Here is a 21,292-nt window from a genome sequence, read left to right on the forward strand (position 1 = left end):
GCGCGGAGCTGGGAACCTCCCACTCAGGGGAGCGTGGCCCGGAGAGCAGCGACAGCAGTGCCCCGCGGGGTCCGAATTCCAAACGCGGACCAAGAGACAGAGGCCACCGCCACCTCCTTCGCGACTCCCGCGCCGGCCCCCCCTTCCCGCGGGGCTGTCTGCGTCCGTCCAAACCCTCCCAGAGCCTCCGCCGTCCCCGGGAAAGCCTCATTTATGAAACGAAGTGGGTCAGGAATAACAAGCAGAGAATAAGCGCCGGGGCCCCTGGTCGACGCTGCCGGTGATTAGATGTCGTCGCGCAGCAAAGGCTCCCCCGGAACGCGCTGGCCGGCGGCCCCGTGTGTGAGCGATGAGGTGCCAGCACTCGGGAAGCCCAGAGTAAATAAAAGCCTCCGTGATCGTGAGCAGGCCCTCGGAGAGCAGCGTGGCCCGGCAGGGCAGGCGTCCAGACGAGCGAGCCCCGTGCCAGGCGTAGCGATCACAGCGCACAATTCAGCCGCTGCCGGCCGGCCACGTCGCAGAATGACAGGGGTGACGGATGGCGGCGGGAGGGAGGTGGGGGGGGGGCCCTCCACCTGCCCTCATCAGACCAAACAACGAAACCATCTGCGGCGGGCAGGGTTGTCGGGAACGTCCAAACCCCACCAATTAACAAGGGCGGCGAGGACTGATGTCTCCGCAAGCCTGCGCCGGCCGGTTTGATTCATGGCCCAGGTGCCAGACGCACCCGCCTCCTTTGAGAGGCGCCCAGGGGAGGCAGGGAGGGGGAGGAGGCGGCTGCTGTGTGCCTGGCCCTTCAGAAAACGTACCTGGTGGATTAAAAACACTCATAGTACACCAACAGGACCCCACTGGCGGCCAGCCTGCTCTATTCTTGACTCTCAGTGTCTGGGGTTGACACAGCCCTATTGTCCCCCCCACTCCCGGGCTTGGCCCGCTGATCTAGTCCTCGGATCTCCCTGCTGCGGGTGGTCGCAGAGGCCACGGGTCCGGAGGTGGCCCCCACGGCGCTCCTGGGCTCCCGTGCCCCTCCACACCAGAGGCTTTGCTAGTTAACATATCGGAAGTCAAAAGTGGATTCTCAGAGGTGAACACAATGGCCCGTTGACTAGCTTGAGAAATGTTGAAACGGGCTCTCTCGTTGGTGAAAGTCAAGGTATTAATACACACAAGGTCTGCAACGGACTGAGCTGTGTCCCCTAAATCCATAGGGTCAAGTCCTAACCCCTAATGTGATGGTATTTGGAGGTGGGGCCTTTGAGAGGTGACCGGATCACGAGAGGTCATGAGGGTGGGGTCCCCATGAGGGGGTCAGTGCCCTAATAGGAAGAGACAGAAGAGAGCCTACTGTCCCCTGTCCCCCTCTTTCCGCCATGAGAGCAAGAAGGCAGCCATCTAGGGGTGCCTGGGGGGCTCAGTCGGTTAGGGGTCCGACTTCAGCTCAGGTCGTGGTCTCACAGTTTGTGAGTTCGAGCCCCGCGTCGGGCTCTGTGCTGGCAGCTCGGAGCCCGGAGCCTGCTTCAGATTCTGCGTCTCCCTCTCTCTGCCCCTCCCTCATTTGTGCTCTCTCTCTCTCTCTTAAAAATAAACATCAAAGAAGAAGAAGAAGAAGGCAGCCATCTACAAAGCAAGAAAAGGCCCCTCACCAGGAATCGACTCTGCCAATACCTTGTGGACTTCCCAGCCTACAAAACTGTGAGAAATAAATTTCTGTTGTTTAAGCCCCCCAGTCTATGGTGTTTGGTTACGGCAGCCTGAGCGGACTAAGGCAACACCACAGAGAGCCACCCTGAGATAGGCCTGGATGCCTGGGGATTCTTACATGGCCCCAGTCCTGTCCCTGGGCTGGGGGATTTCAGCTGCCTGCTTCGGGATGGCCATCTTATCTGCCTTGAGAGAGCCTTTCGCGCAAGGTGAGGCCTTCATCAAATGTCCGAGGCAGGTGACTAGGAGGCATCTGGGCCACGGAGAATCTTCGGGGGCCCCAGAGGACATGCAGAGTTCCCTACCCTGCTTAGGATGGAGTTCGAGCATTCTCTTGTGGTCTAGGGCTGGCAGGAGGGGCTGTGACCAGGGGCTTGGGGTCTGGGGCTCTACCCCATTTTACTAATGAGGACCGTGGGGTTGGCAGTTAAATCTCATTAAGGACAACGCCAAAGTTAGATTTTCTCAGTAGCTCCTCAGTCTTCTGAAGGTCAAGGTCCCTTCTAGAATCTGAAGGAAGCTGTGGCTCTTCTCCCCAGCAAAATGCACTCACGGTGTCCTTACACTCTGGATCCCCCACTCTCCTGCCCTGCGAGCTGGTCGCTGCCTCCTAGAAACCTCTGGAAGCAATGTGCTCCCGCCTCCAGGGTCTCCACACTGCCCACTCACTGCTGCCTTCCACTGTCTCAGCCAGACGCACAGCAGCTCGGGCCGTCCGGGCTCCTCCCTGACGGGCACAGGGGACAGGACCTGAGGCACCACTGAGGGAAGACCCCACCTTGCGAGTCGCCTAGAACTTCTGGGTCTCTCTCGCGGGACAATGGCATCTGCCACTTACATGGGGTTTTTTTTAGGTCCGCAAAATGGGCCCAGTTCGAAACCTTCGCTCTCCACCACACGGGAAGGCTGGGGGGACCAAATGAGGTCAAAGACACGAAGAGACTTGGAAAGGACAGCAGTCGTCAACAAGAATTGTGAGGTCTATGATTTTTGGACGCAGCGAGGGGAGGGTCCCCTAGCAGCGACTGTGAGAATCTCTGAGGTGATCGTTTGCACACGTGGGCCAGGACTGGTGCTCACCCGGTGCCCCTGGCACGCCCCCTCCACACACACGTGTACACATGTACACACACACACACACACACACACGCACACACCGGCCAAACTACTCTCCATTGCCCGTCCTCCGCACGTTGCGCGGAAGGCTCTCTGCTGATTGACAGGTGCACCTGTTTCCTGTGAAGTCGCAATGAGGCCACGGGGGCAGACACCTTCTCTGCCCGGCCCCAGGGGCCAACCTGGAGAAAGAATCGCTGTTAAGCCTGCCCTTGCCACTCGGGACTTCGTGAGGGCCAGCTGGCTGCGTATGTGAGAGCCAAAGTCCACACCCGCCTTGCCGGTCCATTCTGGCCCCTGCACAGCTGCCCCAGAACCTTCCGCCGCTTCCCTGGGGTTGGTGGGGGGGGGGGGGGGGGAGGGGGGCGGGGCTCAGGACTCGTGAGCCTCCAAGCTGAAGGGCGGGGCTCTCATTCATTCAATAAACAGCTTTGAGCACCTGCCCAAAGCTCCATGAAACCAGGTGCCAGTTTTCAAAGAACTCCCTTGTGAACTGCCAGCAGGTAGGGCGAGCTGCCCTGAGGCCACACAGCTGGAAAGCTGGCAGAGCCTGGCTTGAACCCAGGCCCCTTCCCGAGCATTCAAGGACCAGAGTCCTGTTCTTGCCAGTGCATTCTCAGATCTCTGTCCATTACAGGTCTGTTGCCCTTAAACTGTAATCACGAAGGAGCCAGCAACGCGGCAGACTAGAAAGCCTGGGCACCCTTCCACGACAGACGGCCAAAACGGCTGCATAAAATTTAACAAGCGTTGTTTACATGCACACACGGAGGTAAGTGACATCACGTGGACGACACGCAGAGATGTTACAGGTTGCTAAACTCACTTGTGTGCTTGAGGTTTTCCTGGGTTTAAGGCTCCGGTTGGAGGAGGAAGTAAGGCTTTGGGCCCAGAAGCAAAAAGGCAGAACCCTCAAGGGGCTGCATCCCCCACCGTCAAAGGATGAACTAGAAAAATCTCCCCCTATGCACAATCCAGGAAAGAAGTTCGGGTTTCAGCGCGGGCTCTGGGGCAAAACCCAAAACAAAACAAACGAAAGACTGATCGCCTTTCAGCGTGTGGAGCCAGGGGCCTCTCGCATAATTTTGGCTTGGGGTTCAAGTTCAGATGCAGGAATCCCCAAGTCAAGAACACACTGATGTAAGCATAGGAACCATGAAGGTGAATTCCCAGGGGAGCCTGGCTGAGGGAAACGCCAGCCACTCCGAGCGTCAGGCCCCAGCCACGGGGGTCTGCAGATAAAGTCCTGCTTAGCACGAGCTCACAGCCCAGAACCACAAAGGCCCTAAGGCTCCACCACGACAGGAGACCCGATAAATTGCAGCGTCAGGCTCTGAAAGTTCAGCTACTTGAACAATCTGATGAAGACCGTAAAATACGTACACTCGGAATGATTACAGATACAACCCATACCCGGAAGGTAGGCAAATTTTACACGATGCGAAACAGAACGGTGAGTGTCATAAAAACCCGATGAGAATTCCTTTGCAAGATACTAATAATTGAACTTGATAACTCAGAGGACCGGTTAAAAATCAAGGATATAATGGGGTGTGGGGATGGGGACAAAGAACGGGCAGAAGGACGGGGGGAAGGGCAAAAGAGAGCAGCGGAGGAAGGGCGGGGAGAGGAGAAGAGAAGCCGGGCAAAGGTGAGCATCACAGTCCGTCAGTCAGGCGGTCAGTGCCCGCGTGTTAAGCACCGACACGTGTACTCAGCGCTGAGCGGCTGTGGGTGGGCGGACGACAGATAACAGGCTGACGGGTGGGTGAAGAAGGAGGGGTCGGTGGTGGACTGGATGAAAGGTGTGTGGTAGTTAGGGGGTGGGTGACGGGTGGGTAGCGAGCAGGTGACGGGGAGACAGGGGACGGGCAGTGGACAGCAGGTGAACGGGTTGACGAGTAGGTGGATGAACGTGTAGACGGCCGGGTGGGTGGTTACGTGGCTGTGCAGATGCACGAGAGGTTGGTGAGGCTGGTGGGAGAGAGCCGGAGGCGCGAGGAGGCGGACGGGAGCGTGGGCACAGAGAGACGGTTGGGCAGGTAAGTGGGTGGGTGTGGCTGGATGGTGAATGGCAGACAGGGTAGTTCAGTGGGGGTAGCTGGTGGGGGGGCAGGACGGTGGGCAGACGGAGGTGGTGGCTGGGTGGGTGAGTGGGTGTTGGGTGGTTGCTCAGCAGGTGGTGAGTAGATGGAGGGATAGGTGTATGGGGAGAGAATGGGTGGCTGTACAGGTAGACAGCGGTGGATAATGGCTGCACGGGGAGACAGAGGTGGCTAATGGGTGCACAGGGAGACAGGTGAATATGGCTACATGGGTAGCCAGTGGTGGATAATGGCTGCACGGGGAGACAGAGGCGGATAATGGACGCGCAGGTGAAGACAGAGCCCCCCACGCCTCACGCACCTGGGCTTTGGCCTTCACCGCGGCGTACTCGGCCTTCATCCTCTTCTGGGCATCTTCGTCCACACTGGGGTCCCCGATCCTGTTGAACAGGGAGGCCGCCTCCTCCAGCAGCCGGTCGAGGAGCACGGCCTGGTTGCCCACGTTGTGCAGCAGGACCCGGGCGTGGCTCAGCTGCCACTGCTTCTCCTTCAGGCCCAGCTGCAGCTCCACGGGCAGCTCCAGGACCACCATCATCTTCTGGAACCAGCGGTAGAACTCATCTCGAGCCAGCAGGTACTCGCTCCAGTGCAGCCACACCCACTCGATGCGGCTGTGGACAGAGAGAGGGGGGCCGTGAACGACCCGCCCCCCTGGCCCCAGGGCCGGGCAGCCGCCCCCTCCCCAGTACTCGTGGGGGGGTGGGGGGGGGGGCTGTGGGCAGGAGCGCAATGAAATGACGCTCTCTCTGGGCCTCAGGGTCACCTGGGCAGCTTGACGACCCCCCGGATTCGGGGCCCTACCTCAGTGTGGCGGGAGTGTGTCTAATAATCGACACAGTGCAATAGTGTCTGGGGGGCTTGTGGCTGTTCGGTGGGGCAGAAGGCTGGGGGGCCTACGTGTGGGTTCCAGAGGCGCCACGAGCTTGCTGCATAACCCTGCCTCCTCGCCTGCCTCGGTTTCCCCGTCCGTAACACGGAGACGGCCCCATCTCTCCAGCCCACATCAAACGACTTTGCAATTCCAAGTGAGAGGGTTTGAAAAGCAGAAAGCACAGTGCAAAGTCACCCCAGCCACTCAACCTTCTGGCTTCAGAGCGATGGAGGGGGCCCTGGCAGCTCCTGGTCCCTGAGGGCCCTACTGTGCCTCGCTCTTGACATTTGCTTCTCCTCTTCTGTCTTCCTGACAGCCTTCATCGAACGCTTGATTATACCCGTTGTCCAGATGAGGAGCCTGGGGCTCAGAGAGCTCAAGGAACTTTCCCAAGGCCACACAGCAAGCAGGCAGCAATCTCAGGTCTGCCTAACCCCCCATCCCTCCCTGGCTCTCAGGGGCAGCACAGGATCTAGGCTACGTCGCCAGCCAGGCAACAGGGCCACTCCGCCATTCTGCTGGGGGACGAACACATGGCGAGTCTACTAAGAATTTAGTGTTGGCAAAACCTGATGGACTCCCACTGCCATTATCATCATTAAGCTCGATTATAATTAGAAAGAGGCAGGCAGGGCTGGCACACATCCCAAGAGAACATCCTGTTCCCAGCAATCCCAGGACCGGAGAAATGTCCCCGGGGTAGAGGCCCCAGGACAGCGCGGTGCTGGACGAGGAGGGTCAACAGAGGCTGCGAAGGCCCGGCGGGGTCCCCAGCTGCCTTACCTGTGACAGTGGGTCATGTAGGTGACCGTCTCCTCCCACTGGGCTTTGATGTCCTTCAGCTGGGCCAGGATCTCGGGCTTCTGGCCGTCACGGCAACACGCCAGGAGGCCCTCCGCCGCCCGCAGCACGACGTCCACCTTCACGCGCCCCTCCGGCTCCAGCTGGCATATTTTCTGTCGTGGACACAAAAGCCGGTCGGTTTCCAGGGGTTAGACAAAGCCACGAGCAGGCAGAGCCTTGGCGTTAACGGTGGCATGATGGAAAGAGCCGGGACTTTGAGGCCAGAGGGACTGGGGTTCAAATGGTGGCCCTTGCAGCTTTCTCCTGTGACCGTGGGTGGCCAGCTAAAGGCCCTGAGGTCGGAAGCAAGGAACTGACGAGGGGAGCACAGAACCGTGGAGCCGTCTGCTGGCGTAAGTCCCTTCCCTTTCCCACTGGGCCGCTTCCGGCTGTGCGAACTCACACACGTCTCACCATCTCCCTCGCCTCGGTTTTCTCGTTTGTAAAATGGGGTTATTCATAGTACCGAGCTCCCAGATATTTTTCAGTATTAAGTGAGAAAATGCAACGTAGGGGCGCCTGGGTGGCTCAGTCAGTGAGGCGGCCGACTTTGGCTCAGGTCATGATCTCGCTGGGTTTGTGAGTTCAAGCCCCGCGTCGGGCTCTGGGCTGACGGCTCAGAGCCTGGAGCCTGCTTCAGATTCTGTCTCTCCCTCTCTCTCTCTCTCTGCCCCTCCCCTGCTTGTGCTCTCTCTTTCTCTCTCAATAATAAATAAATAAATGGAAACATTTTTTAAAAAATAAATAAATGAGAAAACGCAAGGTGCACGTCGCGGTGTGTGGGGCTGTGAGAATCTGCCTCTCACATCTACTGCAGGGAGTGGGCTTGACCCAGGGCCCCAGCAGAGGCTCCGGAATTCTCTCTGAATTTGCAGTTCACACCGAGGCCTTGCTCCCTCAGCTGCTCCCACCAGTGACCAAGCAGGAAGAGGAAGGCAGGCCTGTTCCCCTGTGGCATCGGGCTCCTCTGATGGGTGACTGGTCCAGGAGGCCCCACGGCCTTGCCAGACTCCCACAGAGCCACACCGCGGTCCCAGACACTCCCTGATCTCCTGGATTGGGGGTCAGACCTGCGTCAGGCTGACCTCACCCCTCCCAGCCTTCCTGGGCTCCCAACCTGTTCTCTCATGGAAGTTTCCTCATCAAACATCTTGTGCGTTTAGTCTCATCTTGGCCCTGGGCTGTGGGAGGACCAACACGAATATACAACGTCTAGCAAGTGGCATATTTCTGACTAACATCAGCTCTTGTCCTTATTACCTGCCGTTATTTAGTTCTTTGGCAACTCAAGCGTGGTCTCTGTAGGAAAAGAGACCATTCCAATTCCAGAGCCATTGGATTGGATTCCAATTCCAGAGCCATTCCCTCCTACCTGCTTGACCTTTGTCACAGTACTTCGATTCGCGAGGCCTATGAAATGGGGGAAGAGGACAGTTACACCACCCAGGGCTCCAGGAACGTTCCGCGAAGCCGAGAGAGCCCTGGGCACACCGCCTGGCCCAACACTAATAGTGTTCACTCTCAGTACCGTCTGTTCATACCTTTGAGCCCTCTTTACTGACAGCACATTTGCCTGAAGTTCAAGCTCTATTCCCCAGCCTGTCTCCCTGGGAGGCTGGCAGCCAGCCTTCCCTGAATGAAGTCCCAGTGGGCCAGCCGTCTCTGACCCCTCTCTGTGGATGGCGCAGGGGTGGGGGAGGGGGGAGCGAAATGCTGCTTCATTGATAGCTGTGTGACCCCAGGCAGGTTGCCCGATCACTCTGGGCCTCCCTTCCCTACCCTGAGATTGTGATAACAATGCCTGCTTTGTCTACCCCATAGGGTTCTAACATTAATTTTTGAAAATACAGTTAGTTAAAACATCGATGTGTCAGTATACTTCGTAAACGGGGGGGTGTAAAAGGTGTAGATCCTTTTCCGAGACGTGCAAGTGAGCAAGGGTGTCAATCCTTTCCGTTGCTTCACGTGAAGACTGGTTAGCGATGACCGCGACGATGATGTAGAGAGGGACGTCCCCTCCTACCTGTGTTATCAGAGTAAAATTAAAACAAGCTCCTTCCACACAGGCTCTCTGCGGTCTATGAGCGTGTGTTTCGGGGTGGGGGGCAGATGAGAGTGGAGAGCGGGGAGATACCCCAAGAAGGGGAAAGCCGTTTTGTTTGTTGTTTGAGCCCGGCCGAGCGGAGGGATGTGGCAGGACCCCGCAGGGTCACGGCTGCGACGAGAATCCGACCGAGACCCCAAGTGCCGCTCAGCAGCAGGCAGCGATGTAGAAGACAAAGGTACTATGGCAATTAGTGTGGACCAAAGGTCCGAGGGCCACTGCGGGATGTTCTGGGCTGAGCGAGATTACCCACCCCCCGCGTGGAACATTTCACACCACTCAGGAGCGGGAGCCCCACAGGGCTGAGCTGGGGAGGAATTTCTTGCCATCCCGTGACATTCAGTTTCATTAAGGACCTGATATTTCTGACACCCAGCGCTGAGGAACAGACTGCAGACCCACCCTCCAAGCTAGGAAGACGCACGCCGCGGACATCGCAGTTAACGGACAAGGGCGCTGGGAACCCGCAGAAACCTTGAGCTTTGCAGGGCTGTTCTCTGCAGCAGCCAGAGAGGCCTCCTTTCCGCCTGCTGTGCAGAGGAGGCTCAGTCAGAATCCAGAATCGAGGGAGCCAACGGCTTTGGGGAAGAAGCTGAATTCGTTCTCTCCGCCACACCCAGAGGGAGCCAGCTGGGCCTGGAAAGTCCCCATGAGGACAACGGCCCCTTTCCCAAAGCCTCGTTTCCTGATTGTGTGACCTCCTCTAGGCCTCTGGACTCTTGCTCTCCTGACTCCTGCTCGGAGACGGGCAGGCCGGACGGGGGAGACACGGCAGACGCCCAACTCCCTGCCCTTCGCAGGGGAGTGAGTCTGCTGCTTTCCTGCCAGAGACAGAAAAGCCGGCCAGCCCCAAAGGCAGGCAGAACACCAAGCCCTACCTGGCCCAAAGCAGAAACATCTGCCCCCAAACCAAAATATCAACCAATGGGATGTTTGCTGGAGGCTGGGAGGCCAGGAGGCCAGAGGCCGTGGCTATGCTGGCAAATCCAGCTTTCCAGAAGTAGTTTCCACCTTTCTTCGGCTGGTGTGAGGTTCTTTTAGAGCTGATCACCAGCAGGATCCAGGAGTGCTTGGCAGGAGGGACGAGCCAGCTGGGACGGAGTACAAAACTATTCTGATTGGAAGGAGCCAATGAGGGCAACAGTCAGGTGGGGGGTGGATGGAGGGAAAACTTTGGGGAGAGAAGAAAAGATCAGGAAAGCTGGAGGGAGGGGGTTAGTCAGGGCTTTCCATCAGTGCAGCCAAGACCAGGCAGGCACTGCGCTGGGTACTGTGCTTGGTACTGGGTGGGGTACTGAGCTGAGCACTGCACTGGGTACTGTGTGCAGTGCTGTGCTGGGTACTGAGTTGGGCACTGCTGGGTACTATGCTTGGTAGTGGGTGGGGTACTGAGCTGAGCACTGCACTGGGTACTGTGTGCAGTACTGTGCTGGGTACCGAGTTGGGCACTGTGCTGGGTACTATGCTTGGTAGTGGGTGGGGTACTGAGCTGAGCACTGCACTGGGTACTGTGTGCAGTACAGTGCTGGGTACTGAGTTGGGCACTGTGCTGGGTACTATGCTTGGTAGTGGGCGGGGTACTGAGCTGAGCACTGCACTGGGTACTATGTGCAGTACTGTGCTGGGTACCAGGTGGGCACTGTGCTGGGTACTATGCTTGGTACTGGGTGGGTACTGAGCTGAGCACTGCACTTGGTACTATGTGCAGTACTGTGCTGGGTACCTAGTTGGGCACTGCTGGGTACTATACTTGGTAGTGGGTGGGGTACTGAGCTGAGCACTGCACTGGGTACTATGTGCAGTACAGTGCTGGGTACTGAGTTGGGCACTGTGCTGGGTACTATGCTTGGTAGTGGGCGGGGTACTGAGCTGAGCACTGCACTGGGTACTATGTGCAGTACTGTGCTGGGTACTATGCTTGGTCGTGGGTGGGGTACTGAGCTGAGCACTGCACTGGGTACTATGTGCAGTACAGTGCTGGGTACTGAGTTGGGCACTGTGCTGGGTACTATGCTTGGTAGTGGGCGGGGTACTGAGCTGAGCACTGCACTGGGTACTATGTGCAGTACTGTGCTGGGTACCAGGTGGGCACTGTGCTGGGTACTATGCTTGGTACTGGGTGGGTACTGAGCTGAGCACTGCACTTGGTACTATGTGCAGTACTGTGCTGGGTACCTAGTTGGGCACTGCTGGGTACTATGCTTGGTCGTGGGTGGGGTACTGAGCTGAGCACTGCACTGGGTACTGTGTGCAGTACTGTGCTGGGTACCGGGTTGGGCACTGTGCTGGGTACTATGCTTGGTCGTGGGTGGGGTACTGAGCTGAGCTGGGTACTATGCTGGGTACTATGCTGGGTACTGTGTCGGGCACCGGGGTCCAGGAGGAACGTAGTGCTTGCAGGCCGTGCTGGGGTCTGCAGAGAAGAGCACAAATGACTAACAGAGCCACCGACGCCACGGAGGATGTGGGGAAATCTAAGGCTTGGTGGGCAGTAGGTGGCGTCGGCACCGAGCCTTGGTGACGCGCAAGCCTTCGAGATGGGGCGTGAGCAACGGCTGTGTCCGGAGGCCACGTCCTAGGAAAGGCAGCCCGCCTCTGGCCACAGAGGGGCCTGGAGGCCGGTCAGGAAGCAGCCTGGCTGAGGCCGGGCCCCGAGTGCAGGGCCGCAAGTCTGGAGACCAGAGGGCAAGGAGCTGGGACCTGGGGGCCAGCTCCGGGAGGCCCGGGCGCGGCGGGCAGGGAGGGTCGGCGTGCGCGTGTCCCCGCATCGAAACCGCAAGAAATAACCCCGTCCATCGGGCCGGCTCTGCCAGGGCGCCCGCGCTCTGCCAAGCGTACCAGTAAGTCATTCGCCCCCATGTTCCGTCCCTCCTGCAAGGCGGCAACCATCGCCCCACCCCCACCCCACCCCACCCCCAATGAGCTGAAACCCAAGGTGCTCCAGAAACTGTCCTAAGGCGCCACAGCCACGGCGGGGACTCGAACCCCGGGAGCAACCCTCTTCCCGGTCTCCCTTCACAGCAGGCTTTTACCACCACGAGGGTCCCGGAGCCGCCAACAGCCCCTCTGTACGCAAGGGGGAGAGGGCTCTGCTCACACTCTGTAGCTAGGAAGTGAGGTCGCAGGAGGGCACGGGACTCGCTTCTGGCCACGCGGCTATGCGGCGTCAGAGCTGGATGGGAACTCACATCCCGGCCACTCTGGAGAAGAGTCACCCTGGATGCACATCACTGAGCTGGGGGGGGGGGGGGCACGAGACCCCAACCCCAGAGTGAGGCCTCACGGACTGCGGAGGTGGAAAAGTCACCAGACGCTCCCTTCACCAGATGGCAGGAGCGAAATGTTTTCTTTCTTATTGCAAAATTGGTTTTGAAATGTCAAGGCCCAGAAAATAGCATGCCTGAGCCCCGTGGGAGAGCCAGAGGCGGAGCCCCTGGACGTGACCCCCTCCGCCTAGGCTCTGAGTCAAGTCCCTGGGGGCTCGGCCGGTGGGCGTGCTCCCCTCCGGTTTCCACCCTGGCCTGGCCGAGGGCTGTTCCCAAGGACCACTCTTGCCTTGGCTGCAGCCCGACCCACCACCGGAGGGGAATGGCCTGCCGGTAGAAGGGTGCAAGGTTCAAAGGGATTAGCAACTCTTGACCTTGAAACAGCAAGTACACACGCAGGGCAGGGCCGTGGTGTTCCGGGACACAGACTATCAGGAGCTGGGGCCAGAGCTCGGGGGCAGAGGGAGGGTTGCATTTCACAAGCACATACACACAAGCAAACGGGAGGGCATCCCAAGGAGAGGCAACAGCACAGGACAGAGGCCTACAGACAGGAAATCTAGGCTGTCTGCCACCAGGACAGGATCTGTGCTTGGTAGATGGGACGGCCGGGACAGCTGAGGCTGGAAGATGGGGTGGTGCAGACAGTGGCAGGCTTTGGTGCCAGGTGAAGCTTGGTTTTAGTTTTGTGGGCAATGGGGAGCCACGGAAGGTTCTAGAGGAGGAGAATAAACATCAATAACATCACGAGATCCTGTGCGGCCTGGATTATGTGTATAATCCCCCATTCCCCTTTATGCTGTGAGCCCCAGAGTAAAGTGTACCTCGCCGTCTCCACTGCCCTAGGACCCCCCACGGGGATGGCCAGTGATGCTTTGGACTCAGCCCTGGGCTCAGGTCCTGACAAGATCGGTTCCTAGAGTTTGGGCCCATCACCGCGTCTAGGAATCACATTCTATTATTGAAAACTGGGGACCATAAAACCACATTCACAGGGCTTTTGTGAAATTCAACATGAAAGCTGACGGTGCGGCCCTGGGCACGTGACAAAGAGGTGCCGAATGAATGTCGGGTCCCCTCCGTCTGACCTGCGAGGACCAATCATTTGATAAATGCCTCCTGGTGACAGTAACAATGCGGATGATGACCGAGGCCAAGTCCGACAACAGAAGGGTCTCCGGGCCAACTCCTCTCCTTGAATCCCTGACCTTCCTTCCAAGTTTCCAACCCACCATCCCCCTGTCGCAGCAACGACATCCAAGCTCCCTGGCTCAGTGTTCCAGGCCGTCACCCTCTGACCCCTGACCGCCCGTCTGGCCCTGTCCCCGGCTCCTGCCTGATGGCTGGTGCTGCCCCAACCCAGCCTTGCTGGGGCCCTGAGCACGTGCTTCGGGCCATGCCCACCTGCTGGGTCTCTCTCCTTTGCTGCTCCCTCCGCCTAGAGCCCCCTCCTCTCCACCCTCACCCCTGCGGCCCCCAGCCTGGCGACCTCGTCTGTCTTTCAGCTTCAGCAATAAAGTCACTTGTCCCCAGAGGCCTGATGCCCCAGGCTGCCTCAGAGAGTCCCGGGTTCTCTGCTCACTCCACTGTCCAATTGGGAAGCCTCTGGCCGTATGACTTAAAAGTGGTCCCCCACTCTCTGCCCTGCCGGGCGCGGTTTTACTGTGAATACCCGTCTCCGATCATCTGAGAGGCACGTGTCCTGGCAGGGAAGCAGAAAGCCCATCTGACAAGGAATCAGAAGACTCAACTTCCAGGCTGGAATGTCCCACCCGGAGACCTTTTCAACGTGGACAAGGCACCTCTCTGAGACTCAGTTTCCCCATGCATAAAATGCAGACCATGGCTCTCCCTTCGTGACGTGGTTGTGAGCCTTAAACCATCGGCCCTGAAAAGATGATACGAATTTTCTTCGTTTTGACTGTTTCCAAAACGAGGATTGGGTATTTTCAATAAGATGCACAAAATCAGTGAGACAGCACACCCAAGAAAGCACGCAGGACACTGGGTGTGGGGCCAGCACCCCTTGTAGCCTGGTCAGGAGATCAGTTTGTGTACGAGAAGGTGGTCCCCCCCTCCTTAAAAGCCACCATTGTTAGCTGTCTATCCCAATGGGTGTGACCCCAGAGATGCGTAAGTCATGGCTTTGCCTACACGTGGGCAACGGAGGCCCAGAGAGGGATAGGGACTTGGCCGAGGTCACGCAGCACTTTCACATCAGCATGGAGCCTATAACCCAGGTTCTGCCCCCTGGCCCCCTGGCCTGAAGCAGATGCCCTCGGATGGGGGCACCATAATGCCGGGCCAGGCACGGGACACCAGCACTTCCGGTAGGCATAGCACCACACACCCTGAGCCCTGCCTCGTGCCAGGTGGGGAGCAAGGCCAGACCCTGGCCCTGGAGAAGCTGACGGGTCACTTCTCATGGGGCAGAACCCTTCTCCGCCCTCCTGAAGGCCAATCTGGGCCCACCCAGACCCGGCCCAGGGAAGCCGGGAAGCGGCAGGAAGGACTGGGCTGGGGACCCCCCAACCCCGCCACCCCCCCCCCCCCCCCCCGCCACCCTGGCCACAAGGTGCCTCTGCCAGGACGGGACAACCAGAAAGCCCCTCTAGCCCCTTCCTATGAAAGTGTGGTCCCAGGACCAGGGAGCGTGTTAGACTTGCCAGAGTTGGGGTCCACCCTGACCCCCTGGATCAGAATCGGCCCCCAAACCCAAATCCCCAGGAGGTTCAAACACGTCAGAGTTTGAGAGAGACACTAGTCTAGTCCGCCCCTGCCATTTAAGAGTCAGGAAACACGAGGCCCGAGGGAGGGACACGGCCGAGGCCCCAGGGCTACGGAAGCCGCGGTCTCTGCGTACCTCAGTCTCCCGCAGCCTGGCCTCCAGGGCCGCCCGGGGCCCCTGGGTGTTGTCGTTGACCTGCAGCCGCTCCTGCACAGCCTTCATCCACTGCCGGGCTTCCTCCACGCTCCTGTCGAAGCCCTCCTGGGGCGGCTGAGTCATGGCACCTGCAGAGGCTGAAGGCAGGAACACGTGAGATCAGGCCAGCAGACGCGAAAGCAGGGTGACGCCGGATGGGGGTGGGGGGCAGCCAACGCTGGGGACAGGCCCACACAGCACCAGGGCCCCTCCCGGCGGGCACGTCCGCCTGGCCCCACAGCTGGGGGCGACTGTGGTCGTCAAAGGGCCAAAGGACCCGGGAGGAAGGACAGGTCTCTCCTGTGGGAGCAGGGACAGCAGGTGCAGGGCGCTGGGCTGGCCTCTCAGCTCCCCTGCTGGAGACTCAGGGGCAATTCTCCTCTGTCTCTGTGGGTTGAAGCCCCTCCGCAAGGTGATCCCAAAACACATATACGGTCTGAGATGGGCACTATGGATAGCGAATCTTGAGCTGCATGGATCAAGAAGCCTCAACCGGGGGCGCCTGGGCGGCTCAGTCGGTTAAGCGTCTGACGTCGGCTCAGGTCCGTGAGTTCGAGCCCCGCGTCGGGCTCTGGGCTGACGGCTCGGAGCCTGGAGCCCGTTTCGGATTCTGTGTCTCCCTCTCTCTCTGACCCTTCCCCGTTCATGCTCTGTCTCTCTCTGTCTCAAAAATAAATAAACGTTAAAAAAAAAAAAAAAAAAAAGAAGCCTCAACTGAAGAAACACAGTTTTGGGCCAGGCTGATGCCAGCCCCGAAACCACGCCTGAATATCACGATCTCAGGGCTGGGGGTGCCCATGACAGCCAGGTGCCTGCTCGCTACTTTGCCACCAACTTGGGTCCACGGCGGACGTCACTGACGATCCACTGCCTTTGCATGTGAGACGATCCCCACCCGCTTTGCCCCCTTAAGGGACGCCTGCCTGCTGGCCTGGATCCTGCAGCCGAACCAGCCCTTGGCTACGCTGCCCACAGCTCCCTTCTCCTGACCTCGTAGCTGCGGACGCGGAGGCTCAGATTTTCGCGGGTAACTTTCTTAGAATCCCGTGCAGCCCAGGCAAGACTTTTCCTACATTCCGGTTCCAGTCGTCTGCTTATGGCAACTATCACCTACTTTGGATTAAAGTTATTTATATCTGCATCTTACGGGAAGGGATTGTACGTGGCTTATCTTCCAGCTCCCGCAACGCCTCGCACCATGGTGAAATGGCCCAGCATCGGTATAAAGTTCAATGCTGGTGAACACAGCATTAGTTAAAAATGGCAAACAGGGGGCGCCTGGGTGGCGCAGTCGGTTAAGCGTCCGACTTCAGCCAGGTCACGATCTCGCGGTCCGTGAGTTCGAGCCCCGCGTCGGGCTCTGGGCTGATGGCTCGGAGCCTGGAGCCTGCTTCCGATTCTGTGTCTCCCTCTCTCTCTGCCCCTCCCCCGTTCATGCTCTGTCTCTCTCTGTCCCCAAAATAAATAAAAAACGTTGAAAAAAAAAATTTAAAAAAAAAAAAAATGGCAAACAGGATAAAGCTAGAAACAGCCCAAATGCCCAATAACGGGGGGGTTGGTTAAGGAAAGCACGGTGCGCGTTTCAGGATATCACGCAGCCACTGAAAAGCATGCCTAAAATGAATTTAATAAGGGAGCATTCTTGCGATATAATGACACCCCCAAATTAGGCAAAATTGTATCTTTAGCAGACACGGCTCTCCACAACCAGTAAAAGCAAACAAAACCACAAAAGACTACCCTCACAGGGAAAGGTTGGGCGGTCTTGCCACGATGTGTCCACGTGACAAGGGGTGTGGGCTGCAGTGGCCCGAGTCACATCCCACGTGACCTCAGGCCTCTCTTTTCCAGGCACAGTGTTCTCGGAGGCCACTCGATTACGGATTTGCGTGCGGATGGCGGGAACACGCAGTTGGGAGTTTTTGTGTCCTTATTTTTCCTTAGGCGTCTTGTGAACTTTCTAGAAAGAGCGAGCATCACTTTCAACTTACACAGTCTCTTGACCTCGGCTGAACTGCGTTGGCCCTCTCTTCTGGATCAGCGGTCGGTGGTTCAACAAGTGCGGACAGAGGATTTGAACACCGCCCCCACCGCCCTGGGTGGGCTTTGCCACCAGATTGCAGGGGACAGCTGTCACCGCCGGGGGACGCTGTCGGCGGCGAGGGAGACCTGGGCCTGCAGCTCAGAGCTCAGTCTCCCAGCCTGTTCTCCTTTCAGAGCTGTTTGGAGTTTTTCTGACCATTTAATATGTTCCCTGAAGCCACTCCCAGTCTTTGAATGCTTCGTTTGTAAAGCACAGGAGACTGTGCGGGCGTTTAAATTGGTTCATTGTGACTTTAATCACTTGTCTAGTGTGGGACTTGACTGGCTTCCAAGAGCTCGGCTTTTACGTAACTTGACCGAGCGAGCGAGGAACGGGAGGGGCAGGGACGAGTCTCCCAGAGTCTCACATGGCACAACGGTGGCGGGGAAACGCTGCCCTAATCACCGAAAGGCATGGAGAGCCCTTTTCCGCTCAGGTCAGGATCTCAGGGTTGGTGAGTTCGAGCCTCCAGTCGGGCTTTGCACTGACAGCGTGGAGCCTGTTTGGGATTCTCTCTCCCCGCCCTCGCTCTCTGCCCCTCCCCCACTCGTGCTCCCTCTCTCTCTCCCTCTCTCTCTCTAACACAAATAAAACGTTTAAAAATTTTTTTTTTCAAACAGACTGAACTGAGTCAATGAAGTACACACACGTGCACGCACAGGCACAGGCTTCTTTATTAACACATTAAATCACCAGCGCTAACGCTGGGTCTAAAAACTACCAGAATTTCGAAGTAGCGACGAGCAGACACGACATCTCAAGATACGTACAACCTCACTGCAGCGTGAAAATAGGTGTGACGGGGTTACCAGCACCGCTAAGGCGAGACAGGGCTTCGTCTTGGCTTTGCCTCGTACCTAATGGAGGGAACCGCCGTCAGGTAGAGGGTGCGAGGCGATGAGACTACGGTTTCCCATCCGAGTTCTGGGCCCCTAAATGGCCTCTCAGATCCGGACCTTGGGGAGGAAGCCTGCTCTATGCCTTCTCACATAGGAAGGGGAGCCTGTTTTGTTACACGAGGTTGAGTTTCAAGAATCAAATGGGCAGCTCAAGAAAAGCCCACCCACAACTGATGTAAGGACCAGGAGGGCATCCCTCACTGAAAGCTTCCTGGGAATCTGTCTTGTGGAAGCCAGGGGCAGAGGTGTGGCTCTGGGGGGGGGGTGCGGGGGGGGAACGGGGACAGACCCATGTGAGCTTTGAGAGACGCCGACCACAGGGCCACAAAAGAAGGCTTGTCACCCGGCCTGGAGCCAGCAGGGCCGACTGGAGGTGTTTGTTGCTGCGGGCTGTGGGAGGCTCCTGGGGGATGGTGAGGCTGGAACGTGGGAACTGGGAGGAGGTGACTGGAGGAGGCTGGTGGGGGCGGGGCGGTGTGCAAGGGCCAGATCACAGCCTTTGGAGCCAGGTCCAGGGCCCTGGGGACAACAGGGAGCCACCAAATGTTCAGGTGGTGGTGACACAACTATTCTAGGCTTCAGACAGGTGACCCTGGCCAGGGAGGGTAGGGAGGGGAAATACAGTGGGGGGGCAGGGGTGGAGGCTGGGGGTCAGTGCAGGCAGGGACAGCTGCGGGAGGCCAAGGACCATGTGGGAAGGACGACGGAGGGAGCACGCAGGCATGCCTCTCCGGAGGAGAGTTCTCAGCCTTGGCAGGTTTGTTTGTCTGTCCTTGGACGGGTTGAACGGACATAGTATTAAAAAATGGGACTACCCAGGGGCGCCTGGGTGGCTCTGTCAGTTATGTGTCTGACTCTTGATTTCGGCTCAGGTCATGGTCTCACAGTTCATGAGTTCGAGCCCTGTGTCAGGCTCTGTGCTGACAGTGTGGAGCCTGTTTGGGATTTTCTCTCCCCGTCTCTCTCTGCCTCTCTCCTGCTCTCTTTCTCTTGAAAAAATAAATAAACTTAAACATTAAAAAAAATGGGACTATGTATTTTCCAAACATTTTGGAGAAAGAAAGAGAGAGAGGAAGGAGGGAAGGAAGGAAGGAAGGAAGGAAAGAAAGAAAGAAAGAGAGAGAGGAAGGAGGGAAAGAAGGAAGGAAGGAAGAAAAGAAAGAGAAAGAGAGAGGAAGGAAGGAAAGAAGGAAGGAAGAAAAGAGAAAAAGGGAGAAGAAGGAAGAAAGGAAGGAAAGAAAGAAAAAGGGAAAGAAGGAAAGAAGGAAGGAAAAAAAGAAGAGACAAAGGGAGAGGAAGGAAGGAAGGAAGGAAGGAAGGAAGGAAGGAAGGAAGGAAGGAAGGGAGGAAGGAAGAAAAGAAAGAGAGAGGGAAAGAAGGAAGGAAGGAAGAAAAGAAAGAGAAAGAGAGAGGAAGGAAGGAAAGAAGGAAGGAAGAAAAGAGAAAAGGGAGAAGAAGGAAGAAAGGAAGGAAAGAAAGAAAAAGGGAAAGAAGGAAAGAAGGAAGGAAGAAAAGAAGAGACAAAGGGAGAGGAAGGAAGGAAGGAAGGAAGGAAGGAAGGAAGGAAGGAAGGAAGGAAATAAAGAGAAAAAGGGAGAGGAAAGAAGGAAGAAAGAAAGAAAGAAAGAAAGAAAGAAAGAAAGAAAGAAAGAAAGAAAGAAAGAAAGAAAAGAGAAAAAGAGACAAAGGAAGGAAGGGAGGGAGAGAGGAGGGAGGGAGGGAGAAGGAAAGGAAGAAAATGTGCTCAGGGTTAAAAAAAAAAAATGCTGTTCCCATTTCCAAGTCCAAGAAGCAGCCCTGTGGTGTGGCCAGAGACTGGGCCTCCCTGTGTGTCTCTGGGTTGTCCCTAAGGAATCAGCGAGAGAGCCAGGCAAAAGGACATAGCCCTTTGCGGTTCGGGCTGGTGCTGGTCTGCCGGCAGAGAGAGAGAGAGAGAGAGAGAGAGAGAGAGAGAGAGAGAGAGAGAGAGAGAGAGAGAGAAAATAAACTGCCTTGGTTTCCAGCATCCTGTGTGGTTATCACAAATGACAGCCGGAAGAGAGGTGACATTTTTGCCTTGACAACAGACAAGTGGGGCCAGGGCAGAGGAAGAGCCTTGATCAAGACAGATCAGGTGCTGAAAGGGAGCTGGGTCCACAGCCACAGGTCGTGAGAAGAACACGGTGACAGGAGCCCGGCAAGATTCGCAGGCTTGACCAAGATCAAAAGCAGAGAGCTTAACCAGAGCCTCAGCGGGAGGCTGAGGACAAAGGGAGGGGGCGGAAAAGTCCTCAATCAGGGCGCAGCGAGGGGCGGTGGGTGGCTCAGCTGGCTAAGCCTCCAACTTTAGCTCAAGTCATGATGTCAGGGTTTGTGGGATCCAGCCCCACGTCGGGCTTTGTGCTGACAGCCTGCTTGGGATTCCCTCTCCCTCTCGCACACGCTCTCTCTCTCTCTCTCTGACCCTCCCCCACTCGCTCTCTCTCTCAAAATAAATAAACTCAAAAAAAAAGTTTAAAGGGGCACCTGGGTGGCTCAGTGGGTTAAGCGTCTGACTTCGGATCAGGTCATGATCTCGCCGTTCGTGGGTTCAAGCCCCGAGTCAGGCTCTGTGCTGACACCTCAGGGCCTTGAACGTGCTTTCGATTCTGTGTCTCCCTCTCTCTCTCTGTCCGTCCCCTGCTCACTCTCCGTCTGTCTCTCAAAAATGAATAAACGTTCAAAACAAAAGTTAAAAAGAAATAAACGTGCAGTGGGCAAAGGGTGCTGGAGATGTGATATAGCCTTAAAAAAAAAAAAAAAGACCATCCAGGAAAGGCAAGGGCACTAACCCAGCTGCCATGATAAATGGCCCACTCTGTGCTGGGCACTTGGGCTCCGGTCCCCATGGCACCTGGACCTGAGGGGTAGGTAACGCGGAAGACAGCAGATAGAGCCGTGCACTGCGGCTGATTGGGGGTGGGGGGGGATCTCAGCCCAGCCTCCTCCACCAGCCCCTTCTTCTTGGAATGCTGCGGAGACCCCTCAGGCGCAGGCAGACAGGTGCTCGGAGGGCGGGCTGCCACCACCCCGTCCACTCAGAGGAGAGCACTGCCATGGAGCAAGCAGCCTGGGACATGGGCCCGTGGCTTCAGCACTGATGTGTGAACCTCGTTCTGTCAGATTCCATAGCCCATGCTTGTCTCACCAACCACACGGCCTCCAAAACCGGGTCCCATCCCCTGTGCGATGGGGCATCCGACACAATGACCCGGGGCAGCCAGTGACCCTGTCTGTGTTGGACAGGATCCAAGCAGGCGAGCTGAATCCGCTCAGTCCAGCCACAAACCCCAGGGACCTGCCGGCGGGGGGTGGGGGGAGGGGCCAAGAAGCTCCCATGAGACAAAAGGGAGGCCAGAG

The 21,292-nt window shown here is 57.4% G+C and overlaps 1 protein-coding gene across 6 annotated transcripts in view; it reads right to left on the minus strand.

The window, feature by feature from the left end:
• The window catches only part of SYNE3 (spectrin repeat containing nuclear envelope family member 3), a 106,742-nt gene that overhangs the window by 56,127 nt on the left and 29,323 nt on the right, over positions 1–21,292 (minus strand). For 4 of the 6 annotated variants that reach the window (XM_058740200.1, XM_058740203.1, XM_058740201.1 and 1 more), the window contains exons 2-4: positions 14,873–15,030; positions 6,580–6,752; positions 5,227–5,536 (exon numbers count right to left, since the gene is read on the minus strand). In XM_058740200.1, the coding sequence (XP_058596183.1) occupies positions 5,227–5,536; positions 6,580–6,752; positions 14,873–15,016 (627 nt within the window). In that variant the 5' untranslated portion in view covers positions 15,017–15,030. Of the gene's footprint in view, positions 1–5,226; positions 5,537–6,579; positions 6,753–14,872; positions 15,031–15,922; positions 16,149–16,923; positions 17,023–21,292 lie in introns of those variants that run through there. The other 2 variants (XM_058740204.1, XM_058740202.1) reach the window with 2 other exon arrangements.

The sequence above is a fragment of the Neofelis nebulosa genome, chromosome 7 (genome assembly GCF_028018385.1).
Source record: "Neofelis nebulosa isolate mNeoNeb1 chromosome 7, mNeoNeb1.pri, whole genome shotgun sequence".
NCBI lineage: Eukaryota > Metazoa > Chordata > Mammalia > Carnivora > Felidae > Neofelis > Neofelis nebulosa.